This window comes from Pithys albifrons, chromosome 10, assembly GCF_047495875.1.
Source record: "Pithys albifrons albifrons isolate INPA30051 chromosome 10, PitAlb_v1, whole genome shotgun sequence".
Lineage (NCBI taxonomy): Eukaryota > Metazoa > Chordata > Aves > Passeriformes > Thamnophilidae > Pithys > Pithys albifrons.
Genome location: NC_092467.1, coordinates 14,213,384 through 14,225,976, shown reverse-complemented (window position 1 = coordinate 14,225,976; position 12,593 = coordinate 14,213,384). Strand labels below are relative to the sequence as shown.

At 39.2% G+C, this 12,593-nt stretch overlaps 1 protein-coding gene across 1 annotated transcript in view; it reads left to right on the top strand.

Annotated features, from left to right (window-relative positions):
- The window catches only part of LOC139676520 (uncharacterized oxidoreductase YtbE-like), a 44,531-nt gene extending 34,737 nt beyond the window's left edge, over positions 1–9,794 (top strand). Inside the window, 4 exon segments of the mRNA XM_071565585.1 lie at positions 2,452–2,634; positions 3,053–3,112; positions 5,323–5,424; positions 9,706–9,794. Coding sequence (XP_071421686.1) covers positions 2,452–2,634; positions 3,053–3,112; positions 5,323–5,418 — 339 coding nt within the window. The 3' untranslated portion in view covers positions 5,419–5,424; positions 9,706–9,794.
- The last annotated feature ends 2,799 nt before the right edge of the window (positions 9,795–12,593 follow it).

The following is a 12,593-nucleotide window of genomic DNA, read 5'->3' as shown; positions in this document are numbered from 1 at the left end:
TTACCAGATGAAAGGGACCCACAGCAGGGTGGAGGGAGTAAGGCTTTTGTGTACCATTATCCAAGATACGACTTTCTGGGGCCATGTGGCACAATTGTTATTGGGCTCAGCTTTCCCCCATTTTGCCGTGACTGTTGCAAAAACCAGTGCTTTAGTTAGAAGGTCCCCTGTGGCTCCCTGACCAAGTAACAACTGCAGAAAGTTCTGTAATGTGAACTGCAAACTGTTTTATTAAACAAATGCCAGTTTTTACGCACAAATCGCTTAGGGTGGAGTGCCAGAAAGGATCAGGATCTTCCTCTACCACCTCATGACAGACAGCCCTTGCCTCAGAAAAGTTTGGTGACTAAAATAGCAAGGGTGGGGCAAGGCAGGAAGTAGGAATTATTGTTTTGAGGGGAAGCACATGCTGGCCACTCACCTTATGCCTCTTGTAGCTCAGGATTTAGGTGCTACTGGAACCTTCCAGAATGTTTGCAGGAAAAAATACATTCAAAAATGTTTATATTATTTTATTTATTTTATTTTATTTAGTTTAGTTCAGTTTAGTTTAGTTTAGTTTATTTATTTTATGCATTTGATTATTTTAGTAATGTATTTAAAAAGAAAAACACGTGCTGCTACCAACACAGAATTGCATGTGCCAAAATGCATTTCACAAAATTTGGGAGCCTCTCGGTTGAGTGAAAGATGCAAAGTATAATCTTCCCAGGTGGGAAGTAGTTGTAACTGTGTATTCTGTTTGTGAAACAGGCAGGTGCATCTCAGCATGCCGCTCTTGCTTTAAGCATTTTTGGGATAACACCGTGTTGTCTAAAATCTTACTAGACCCACAGGTAAATTTTGCTTGCAGTTACATTAGTAATAAATGCTGAAATAAGTCACATGATGCATAGGGACACTGCAGATTTTTCAGCATTTGATATGAAATACATCCTTCTTTATTTAATATTTTCTAAGCTACTTTATTTGCCATACTTAGTGTAAAGAATGTCTGCTAAAAGTGCTCATTGCTATTGTAATAGTCGAGAAGTGCACCCTGCTTGCGCTTTCATTTCTCCCCTCACAGTTCTGCATAAATACAGTGAAAATATTTTGTAGTTAGCTCAGGTGCAAACAAGTGAATAATTGTATGACCTAAACACTGCTCTTACACGCATAAGCATGAAATACAAAGGGTACTCAAGGGTCAAGAAACATCAAAGGTTGAGGACATGGATGTCTGCTGCTTGAACCTTGTTCCCGAGTCCACCTAGTAATTTAGATCACAGCGGCTTTAGGCTGACTCAGCCCAGCCTTCCAGGAGCACAGCTTTTTCTTAGCACACGTTGAATGACTGCCAGCCTATTGTTCCTGACTATTGTTGTCTGCAAAGACAACATGTACTAAAGATGAGAAACAGGAAATGTTCATTTGTCCTTTGTGGCAGAAGAAATTTTCCAGATTCCATGTGTTGAGGTAATTGTTCACGAGAGTGTTTGTCTTCAAAATATGCAAGAGTTCGATCCCTGGAGCAATAGGGATGACTAGTCACAAAAATCCATAACGTGATTATGTGTTGTGTAAAAGAAAACATTACTCATTTTCATCTGAATGCAGAGGAAGGTATGCCTCTTACAATGTATAAAGTGTGAAATACTTATTTAAATAACATATTAAGGAATATTATAGAGGTTCACTTTTGGGTTTAGCTACCTGCCAGAATATGTGGCTCCTCTGAGATCCTTACTTTTTAATAACTTCTGTTTCCTTTTGCTCCCAACAACTGTGTCTTTGTAGCTTGTTACTTTTCCTCTTTTAACTGGCTTCTGGGTATTTGTGATCTTCCTTCCTACAAAGGGTCTCCTTCACACTTCATACTGATTGCTTCCTTGCATAAGCTTATGGTGACAGTGCACACAGAATACAGGATTTTCCATGTACAATCCATGCCAACAGGCTTTGCTTCCAAGGTCAGGCCCTCATCCTAAGCAAGTTGTTCTGGTTGGTCTCTTGCAAACCCAGTCCCTGCTCAGCCCCCTCCCCTTGCCTGTGCAACTCAAAGATTAGTAAAGAAACAGGAAAGGACGTAGGTTTGGGGCAGAGAAGGTAGTCTCAAAGCACCAGTAAAAATGACGGGACGCTGACTCCCACTGTGCATTTGCATGTTTTTCTCAAATACAGATCGGAACAATAGTGCAAGTCCAACTGCAGGTCAGGCAGACAACTAACTGCTCCTTATGCCTTGCTTCTGAGGGAAACAGAAAATACACTGTGAACTGTGGTGCCAATTACTGGCAATATACTTGTTGATTAATACCCTTCATGTGTCTTCTGCCTCCCAGAAGCAGGGATTTCACTCATGTTGCATTTTTAAAACAGGAGAGAAAAAATATTTTCATTTATCAATGACATTTTCTACAAAATGTACTCTCAAGGTTTTTACTAAAAGTTTATTTCTGTTTATCTAAGGTTGAATACCACCCTTTCCAAAGACCTCAGGAGCTGGTTGATTATTGTAAGAGCAGAGATATTGTTTTTGAAGGCTACTGTCCTTTGGCCAAAGGTGAAGCACTAACTCATCCTACTGTCATTCAGCTGGCAAAGAAATACAGCAGAACTCCAGCCCAGATTTGCATACGCTGGAGTATACAGGTAATGGAGGGTGGTAATGAAAATGTCTCTCCTTTCTCAGGAAAAAAATGCAAATAGTTTGGGTGTTGTGCATCAAACCAGAATTTACACAGAAAGTATTTCTGCCTTCAGTATGTTGATACTGTGTGAATTACCTGCTGTACTGGAAATTTGGAATGTAGTAAGCAAATCATGCCAGTATTTTAAATATGCAAAGAGTCTGATTGTAGAGAATAAGAACTTTCAATGAGGTGTTTTCAGAAGTAAGTGTTACAAGCAGTGTCAAGCATCATTCCATTTCTCTCACTCAACATGAAGTACTAAGAAATGAAATAGTGTGTTAAGTTGATATAAACCACGTAATCTGGGTTGGAAATTATTGCAGATAATTTTCTTCAAAACTGTAAATTTTAATGATGAGAAGCACTGTGTTTTTCAGAATGGGATTGTCACTATTCCAAAATCAACAAAAGTGGAAAGGATACAGGAAAACTGCAAGGTAAGATTTGGTTATGCACTCAAGTGTGACTTACATTCGGATATTTTTGAATACTTTCATTTGCCTTCCCATTTTCCTACACCAGTTTTATTCCAGGGTACCTCAGTTAAAATTGGCAAATGCTGGTACCATAAAATTACTACAATATCGTAGAAAACCATAACTCAAAAATACCAGAAATCAACCAGACAGCTAATCACTGTGTATAAAGAAAAATGCATAGAAGACCTTTTGCAATTAGTTTTTATTATTATTTTTATTTATTACTTGGCTGGTTGTAGAACATCCTACTGTGGCTATGGTTAGGTGCGTTTTGGGATAGGTGCACAGGTCCAATGGAAGGAGTTTGGATGCTCTGCATAACACTGTGTGAAAGCTGTAAAACTCACTAGGGGATATATCTCCAAGGTGGAGCCCTTCCAAGGAAATCACAGTCCTGCCAGAACTGACTCTTCCCCTATCTTCTTCCTTCTACTCAGCATGCAGAAAAGGTTCCAGCGTGAAGGTGGACTAAGAAAAGTGGGAACGAATGAGGATTGGCAGCATGATTGCTTTCCTGCACCCTTTTTTTAATTTGCTTTTCATAGCAAATGGTTTTGTTTCATGACTTGATTTTTCTCTCCATTTCTCTAATCTGAAAGTGTGCTTTCTTTACAAGACATGAAACCCCACAACAATCTTATTGTTACTTCCAAAAATATTATTGGGCTATGCACTGTTTGGCAAATCAGGAGGAAACTTTGCAAGAAGACAGGAAACTTCTGTCTTCTATTTTTATCTGTCTGTGTGTGTCTGTGTCATGTCTGTGTGTGTGTGTGTGTGTCTGTGTGCGTGTGCGTGTGTGTGTAGGTGCAAACCAACATACATTCATACATTTAATGAGGAATGCTGCTGGTGGCCGTGCCTGTTTATATAGCTCCTGCCTTGACTATTTACTCTGACATGTACACAGCCTTCTGTGGTGCAAGCACAGTTGCTTGTGGTACTGCAGTGTGAACCAGAACAGAGAACATAACCAGGTTAAAAATCCTTCCTTTTATTTTATTTTCCCCAATGATATTTTAAATCTAGATTAATTTTGTTTCATACAGAGTTTATTCTGTGGCACCACCAATTCATTTCATACAACTGAGGGAATATGTTGCAGCAAAACTTAAAACACTTAAAGTGGAGAGGATGAGGGAACTGGCACAGTTACAAAATGTTGTTTATCACATCTCCCTTTTCTTTCTTTCCTCCAAGACACTGTGTTGCCGAGTCACTACTGCTTCTAGTCAAGTTGGTGAAAGTACAGTTCTCATTTAACTCCCAGTATATAATACAGGGTTTCTAGTTCTGTGACTTCCCTGATTTAGGCTTAAAAGTGAGCACTGAGATTTGACTGCAGGGGTCATTCCAGCAGACAGTGATTGCTGTATAATGCAGGATGGGAGGAGCTCATTTGGCAGGAGTTCAGGCTCCACAGGATCTTTTTATTGAGCACTAAGGAGCTCTGTCAAAGACAACAGAAGCAACTTTCTGATGATAATGTCTGAATAAAACACCTGCTAAGAAACCACTGACACTGTCACTCATGTTGCAGGTCTCAGCAAGTCAGTGGCTGCAAGAACCTGTGCCTGAAGACAGGTGATTGCTTTCAAGTTTGAGTTAGTACTGTGGCACTGCAGCACTGTTTCTGTGTTAGCTGATCTGTGAGGGGTTTGTCAAAACAGAATCATAGAAAAGATAGATACAGCCTTTGTGAATGTCCTGATACTTTCTAATAATTCTTTTTGGTTAAAGATCTGAGGAAAAGAACTGCAACATTCTAAACTGAACATTGGGATGTGAAATACTGAGCTCAGGTTCCCAAAGGGATTCCAGTCAGGGTATTGCTATACCTCCAGCAGTGTCAATATAGAGTGCTGTCAAAAACAGCTTTGATACTCCCCTTGGCTTGAACCCTTGCCTGAGGCCAGAGTGCTACAAAACCATCTTAATAGAGTCTACAAATAAAAATTAATCAATCAGGAGCAAAGGACCCAGTGGAGCCTGTCAGCTTAATGGAGTATTTTTGTACAATAAAGTATAAGAAGAATTTCCAGAAGGAAAAATATAGAAAACTTCTGGCTCAAATTTAAGTGAATCTTTGTCGTTTAAATATCAGAATATATGTGAGGTTGCTGATTCTCTCTGTGTTCATGATGTTAACTATATATGAATTCCTATAGGTATTTGATTTTACAATAGCAGAAGGTGATGTTGAAATTCTGAATGGAATGCATGATGGGAGACACGTTTCCTGGGATCCAAGCCTCATTGAGTGAATGAAGGTTTGAGCTTTTTCCTTTCTCAGTGATCCGTGAGTCACACCATGAAATTTAAATTCAAAGAAGGTTACAGTATGAATATAATCATGATATTAATGTCTGTATTAATGATAACTGATTTGAAATCCTTAACATTGACAACACACAAAAGATATTTTTGAGGATAGTCCCTTTTTACTACCCTCCAAGAGGTCTTATATTCCCATCTGTTCCTTAGTTCATTGAAGCCCCTGGGAAGACTCCTGTGTATACCATTGGCCCTGCATCAGGCCATTTAATCAAAGAGCATGAGGAAATATCCCTTCTTGAAAAACTTGGGGAAAAAATAATACCTGCGAGTGCATAACCCAGGTGTTAAGTGTGAAATAGTTTTTCAAATACTTAGAGACACAATGTACGAAGAAGAAAAAGCTGGATAAAAAAAATGTTAATATCATAATTATAACAGTATTTATATTATACAATAAGCTGCCAATCACCATCAAATATATAATTTCGCTGTAATATGCAATACGTAAGCATCACAAAAAAAGGTTATGTATATCACAGCATAATTATGGCATTGACTCAGAATGTTCTATGCATATTACTTAGTAGCCTGTAGATAAAACAAGGTAGAAATCCTTCCAGAGAAGTCCATGTGCTAATAAAGTATCTGCAGGCCTGAGTTGAGCAGTAAGCTCTGAGAGCCGAAGAGGTGTCTCTGTTATTACTTACTGAAAATTCTGATGAGCTTTTTGTGAGAATTAGTCTACCTTTCATTTTGGGTTTGTCCTGAAAATCTCATTAAGAAACTATGCTGTTCATCAGATTTTCTTATAGAACAGGTAACTACAAGAAAGAGAGTAGAGATACATCAAGTTTACAGATCCATTTTGAGAAATATGCCTTCAGTCTATTGGCTGAGTAGTCAACTTCTAGTCACATTGCTTTGATATTTTAGGAGTTCCTGTGTCTAGAAAGGTATGGAAAATCTGATTATGATTTATATTGTGTGTGGACTTCCTGAGGCAGTTTTCCCAGTGCTTTTCTGCTTTAGTCTTACCGTGAAACAAAGCTCCTCAGCCTTTTATCAAGAAGTGACTTACAGCAATCATATATTCTTGCCTGCATTGTTTGTCCTCAAAGTAGAGCTTCTGTACAGCTTGGCTAAAATACAGACAAACTTGGCAAGAGGTCCCATGTTGGTTAGAACAGTTCTGGGTTTTCTGCACTTATTTCTGACTGATGATCTCCCTGTTCTGAGCTAAATGGAATTCAAACAGATTTTCTTGTAAATGCCCAACATAGGTGACTTTAGGCTACAGCGAGGATGGCTTTAAATTCATTAATATATGTCACTGTTCCTTCTGCCAGAGTGTTTTTACAATATTTTTTTGTGTCTGCATCTGCTTTTTCTAGGAAGTCAAACCACCATTTTCTTATTCTAGGTCTCGGTATCTAAGCTGTGCAGTGAGTAATGAACAATCAGATAGACATAGTATTACTAAAAAAGCCTTATTCTTAAGGAGTAGCTGTGGTGAGTTACAGCTTTAATCTGACACTTTTTTAACTATGTTCGGTCTTAACTGTTGGTTCAGGACTTTTTTTCCGTGGTGGATTTTTTTCATTATTACTTTATTATTATTTTGTAATCTCTCGTAGCATTTCTTGTACAACCATGTAGGGCTTTAGAACTACAGAAGGGTTTAATTTTAACTGTGTACAAGGTCAAGTGTAATTTAAGGTGATAATAAGCTTTTTAAGTGCTAGGACTCAGCTGACCCAAGCTATCTTTCTCCCAGGTGGGATGCGCAGTTTTGCACATTGTGCCTCACTAAGAGTCATTGTTTTCTCCTAGAAGCTATTAATTGCCCCCCGAGACTGGAGCCCTGTTACCTCCTGTGTCCTTGAGATGTATCACTGGAGCCTCTTCCTTTGAATACAGTATTCACAAGTTTTATACTGTGTTTGTTGACTTGGAGTCATTGAGCAATTCCTCTTTTGATCAGGTTGTGGAGGGAAAGACAGAATCAATGAATTCATATTTTATGCTCCTCTCTAAAACTAAATTGGGTTTACTCTTGTGGTAATAGTTTATAAGCAAACGCTGCTGAAGAATAGGTCCACATCACGTACTCTAAGTGAACCTTTCTAAATTACTGATGACATTGATCAAAGAAACAAGATAACAAATGAGCAAGTGAGCAGTGGTGAGATTTAGGGGTAGCAGGGAGGAGTGTTGTTTGGTAACAGAAGCAGAACACAGAAGACCAAAAGGATCTAAAAATGCTGAACATACAAAATCAAGAAGTTGAATTCCATTTTTTATTTCTTCCTTGATCAGCTAGCCTGGAGGTGCTCATTTTTTAAGGTTTTGTTTTATTTTAAACTCAGAATTTATCCCTCAAGTGAATTCTTGGAATTAGATGCATATTCTCTCCCAGGGCTGAATTTCCTCCTCTTGCTCTTATTTCTGTAAAACAAGCGTTTTCTAGAGAGAAAACTTTTTCACCTTTCTACAGTGACCCTTTTTATGACACAGCAATGCATCCATTTCATCCATGTAACCCATCAGCTTGCCAATAGGATCAGGGAATACACCGGAAAACTGAAAGCACCTTTTCTTCCCTATTATGTAGGTCATTTATGGTAGTGAGTGATTGGGGCACTCCTTTTGAGTTGAGATAAACATTTATTTAAATTAAGATACAATTTGTCAGTGCTATCTACCTAAGTGCAGTCAGCTGCTTTTACAGGAGCTCTGTGGCTCCTAATGGAAGAGAACTCTCTTGAAACATACAGGAAAAATTAAAATAAACTAAAAGTCAGTGGAAAGTGTGAGGCTATTTTCTGTGCAGCCAAGTAGCCTGATGAGTGTCTCCCTCTCTTTTATTTTCTTGCTTTTTTCTGATTTTCTTCTTCCATATTACTGGAGATGAAGGCACCTAAAACTATTTCACTTGAAAATAGTGGAAATGGGTTTTCAAAGTGAATATTCAGGATTTTTTTTAGTTGGGCTTCATGAGTGTTTCTATCACACTTGCTCCCCAACATGGCTTTCAAGGCATTGTTTTCTGACTAGCATGTGTAATAAGGAAACTGTAGTACTAGTAAATTCACAAATTCACTGACCCAAGTAGACTGCATAATATTTGCCCCATTTTTTGCACTGTGGTTAACCCATGTTTTTGAAAATGGGGATAAAGGTGGCGTAGCTCTTGCTGCCACTGATTGAATCTAAGCAGTTAACTCTTACTGCACGGCCACACCCCTTTGAAAGCTTTGAAGTTCACTGCTGACTGTTGAGCATAGGGTAAAAATACAGATAAACCAACCTGGCAATGTTTTATGTTGGTGTGCTGGGAGACTTTTTCTGTACCTAATTTTTTGGCACTTTTTCTAGCTTCCAATAAGATGTCTGCACTTCTGAAAGGAAACGTCAAGTATTTGCACTGCCTTGTAGTGAGTCTGTTATATTTATGATATAAAGGATGCAGCTTTACTGCTTGTACTTGGCATTGGCTGCTTGTCCATCTGCAGTGTCCCATCGGACTAATTCCAGCTGCCAGGACACTATAGGACAGTGGTGACTTCTAAGGGGCCAGAGCATGAGAACTTATCTCCAGAACTTGACAGTGCCCATTGAAGAAAAAAAGAGAAACACAAAGCCTGAAATTAATTGAACTCAAAGACACCAATGACACCAATAGCACTTCCCAGTGTGTAGTGTGTGTCCCTCTGCAAGGCACTGTAGTCATGGCCAACATTATGGCATGTGCTTCTCTAACCAGCTTTGTGCCGACCTATTGTACTGTATTTCAGTCGCTGTGTTGAAGAGGAATGTTTGTGAACTCAGTAGTGGCTTTGCCAGCCAGTGCCCTTTGAGAAACATTCTGTAGCTGAACTAGTAATAGGAAGTTCAAGAGAATATTAGCAGCTTTATCATCCTATTAATAATTGCTCCATGTATTAAAGTGTGTTACAGTTTTGGGTGCAATGATATCCATGCAAACTATTGCATGTCACTTTCTCAACTACTCAAGTCCCTTTGGACTTGAGCTTTTCCTAATCTTGTATTCCTCTTAGGTGTTTTAAAAATAAAGTACAAATTCTCACAAAAATTAATATAGTAAACTTTTTACAATAGTTTTTTAAAACAAAAAGGGGCATTTAATTAGGAATAATGATCAATATCAAGAAATTAAAACCAGACCATCTAAGTTAGAAAATGCTGATACTGAACAAATATGTGTACTTTAGTCTTTGCAATGTTCTCATCGCTTTTCTTTTTTCTCCAAACAGGTTTTTGATTTCAGTCTAAGGAAAGAATATATGGAATTTTTGAACACCATTAATATCAACAGAAAATTAATTAATCTAACCTATCCCCTGTGGAAAGGATAATTTAAAACCAGATAGTTCTAGATTGAAAGGTGATGTAACTGAAGCATTAATTAATTGTAAAGTGAACAACAAATCTGAATTATTCTCTTAGGTACTTAGAGAGTACCTAATAAAATTCATCCAAGAATCAATATCAATGGTTTGTATTTACTGTTATGTTAACAAATTAATAAAATATTTTAATTTACTCTTTTCTGTGGTGCTTTTTTTACAGATACAGAAATGCTTACTTTCAGCATTTTTTCTGTTCCCTCAGAACTTTCTTGTATAGCCCCCCTGTGTGGGCTGAATTCAACCCATATGAACAAATTTGCTTAGAGATTTTGAAAAGTATTAGTTTCTTAAAGGCACATACCAGAGCATGCTACAATGCATCTAAATTTTGACAAAGTATTCAAAATATGGAATATTTTTTCAGGGATTGCAGTGGAATATGAATCTGATCTTTTCACTATTTTTTATATTTCTTGTAGTCATGCGAATTTGGGGACTTCTGGAGGCTACTCTTGATACTTTCTTGGTGATCAAACCTGCTCTCTTGGTACTGTTTCAAGGATCCCGAGTTGTGACCCAGCACTTCAGGAAGGAATGGCTCTCTTTGTGGCCTAAATTGTGTCAGAATGAATAAAAGTACCTTTTCCTTATATGGATAAAGATTTTTGAAGGTACAAAAGAATGACATGTTGGAGAAAAATCCTTTGCTAATCTGACTTGCAGGGATTTTCACTATCTTTTCAAGATGGATAGGGTTCAGACACTCCTCTGATGCAATTGTGAGTTGTCCAGCAGTACTAGTCCTGGGAGAGTACGGCATCCTAGTGGTGTCAGAGGCCACCAGGCTTGGTATGCAGGCATTGGGCGGACCCCAGCTTACAGCTTCTTTTCTGACATGATCAAAGCATTTTCCTGCAAGGAAATTGCCCTGTGACTAGCTGTGTTTCTGCAATCCCCAGTACACTAAGTTGTCATTGGAAATTCCACAAGTTTGTCACAGAGAGTTGGTATTATTTTGTTGTTGCCATGCTCTAAAACGCGAGTTTCTGCTCATCCTAAAACCTCAAGTACCTGGGAGCATATACATATTCAGGATCCTTGTGAAGAAATGCTTCTGCCTCTTTATGTTTGTGGACATGTTGCAATACATTTTTTTAACCAGTTTACCCAGGTGAAGTGGCTGTTAGGTGTCGGTTCAGTGTTCTGATGTGTGCAGCTCTACTGCTGGCATTTCAGAGACCTGCATTATGGTTATTTCTGAAATGCTGCATGAATAACATTGTGTTGTTCTTTCTCCTTATCCTGACCATAGGCAATTCCAGAGTCAAGTTCTCAAAGGAGCTATATGTACACTGGATTTCTGTAGTGTATTTCATAGAAGTACAAGCTTCCTTAACAGTGGACCTGGCAGTGGGAGAGGTACTGAGAAAAAGTTATCATTTTGTTGGGGGCTTGTTCTGTTGATGGGGATGGAGTTTAACCCTGGTGTAAACCCCGTCACTAAATGGTTGCCAGCAACCACACTTTTGATAGATTTGGCCAGTCTGAATTTACCTGTGTTTGTGTTTCAGCCTTGATAAGCTTACCACCTGTGCAGTTTGAGCCATGTTAACCTATCATCTCTGAGGCTTTAGACAACCTTCGGTGCAAATCCAGGTGATCTGGCTTTATTTGCCTGAGAAGAATGAAGCTGTTATTTCAGTTTCCTCTCTGCTGAGATGTCAAGAGGACTGTAAGTGTGTGGCCATCTAATTTTAATGGTGCTTTTTGTGATACAAACACCCAACTTTTTGGAATGGAACTAAAATTGGCTGCATATTTTGCCCAGTGCTGCACCTGAGTTGGAGCAACCTCCAGTATCAGTACAGGCTGGGGAATGCAGGGATGGAGAAGGGCTTGGGGGTGCTGGCAGATGAGAGGCTGGACATGACCCAGCAATGTGTATTTGCAGCCCAGAAAGCCAACTGTGTCCTGGGCTGCATCCAAAGCAGCATGGCCAGCACTGAGCGTGGAGATTCTGCCCCTCCACTCCGCTCTGGTGAGACCCCACCTGGAGTGTTGCATCCTGGTCTGGGATCATCAGCACAGGAAGGACACTGACCTGTTGGAGAAGGTCCAGAGGAGACCACAAAGATGATCACAGGGCTGGAGCACCTCTCTTAAAAGGAAAGGTGGAAGAGTTAGGTTTGTTCAGCCTGGAGAAGCAAAGGCTCCAGGGTTACTTTATTGTGGCTCTTCAGTACCTAAAAGGGGCCTGCAGGAAAGCTGTAGAGGGACTTTTTGCAAAAAGATGTAGTGACAGGACAAGAGAGGATGGTTTCAAACTGAATGTGGGTTTAGGTTAGATATTAGTAAGAAATTCTTTGCTGTGAGGGTGGTGAGGCACTGGAACAGGTTGCCCAGAGAAGTTGTGGATGCCCCATCTCTGGAAGTATTCAAGGTCAGGTTAGATGGGCTTTGAGCATCTTAGCCTAGTGGAACGTGTCACTGCCTATGGCAGGGGAGTTAGAACTAGATGATCTTTAAGGCCCATTCCAACCCAAGACAGACCATTCCATGATTCTGTGGTTTTACACAGCCTCTGAAAATTAACTTGCTGGATGTCACATCTCTAAGTTGAGTTCTCTCAGTTAGTAACCAACAGCCCAAACATGAAAGCCTGTACCTCTGACTAATGAAACCCTGAGTCATTCGATCCTTTAATTAAAGCATGTTCCTTTAATATGTTCCTCTTGCTTAAAATTATGTGAGCATTATTTCCTAGAGGAAAATGCCTGGTGAATGCACTTTTA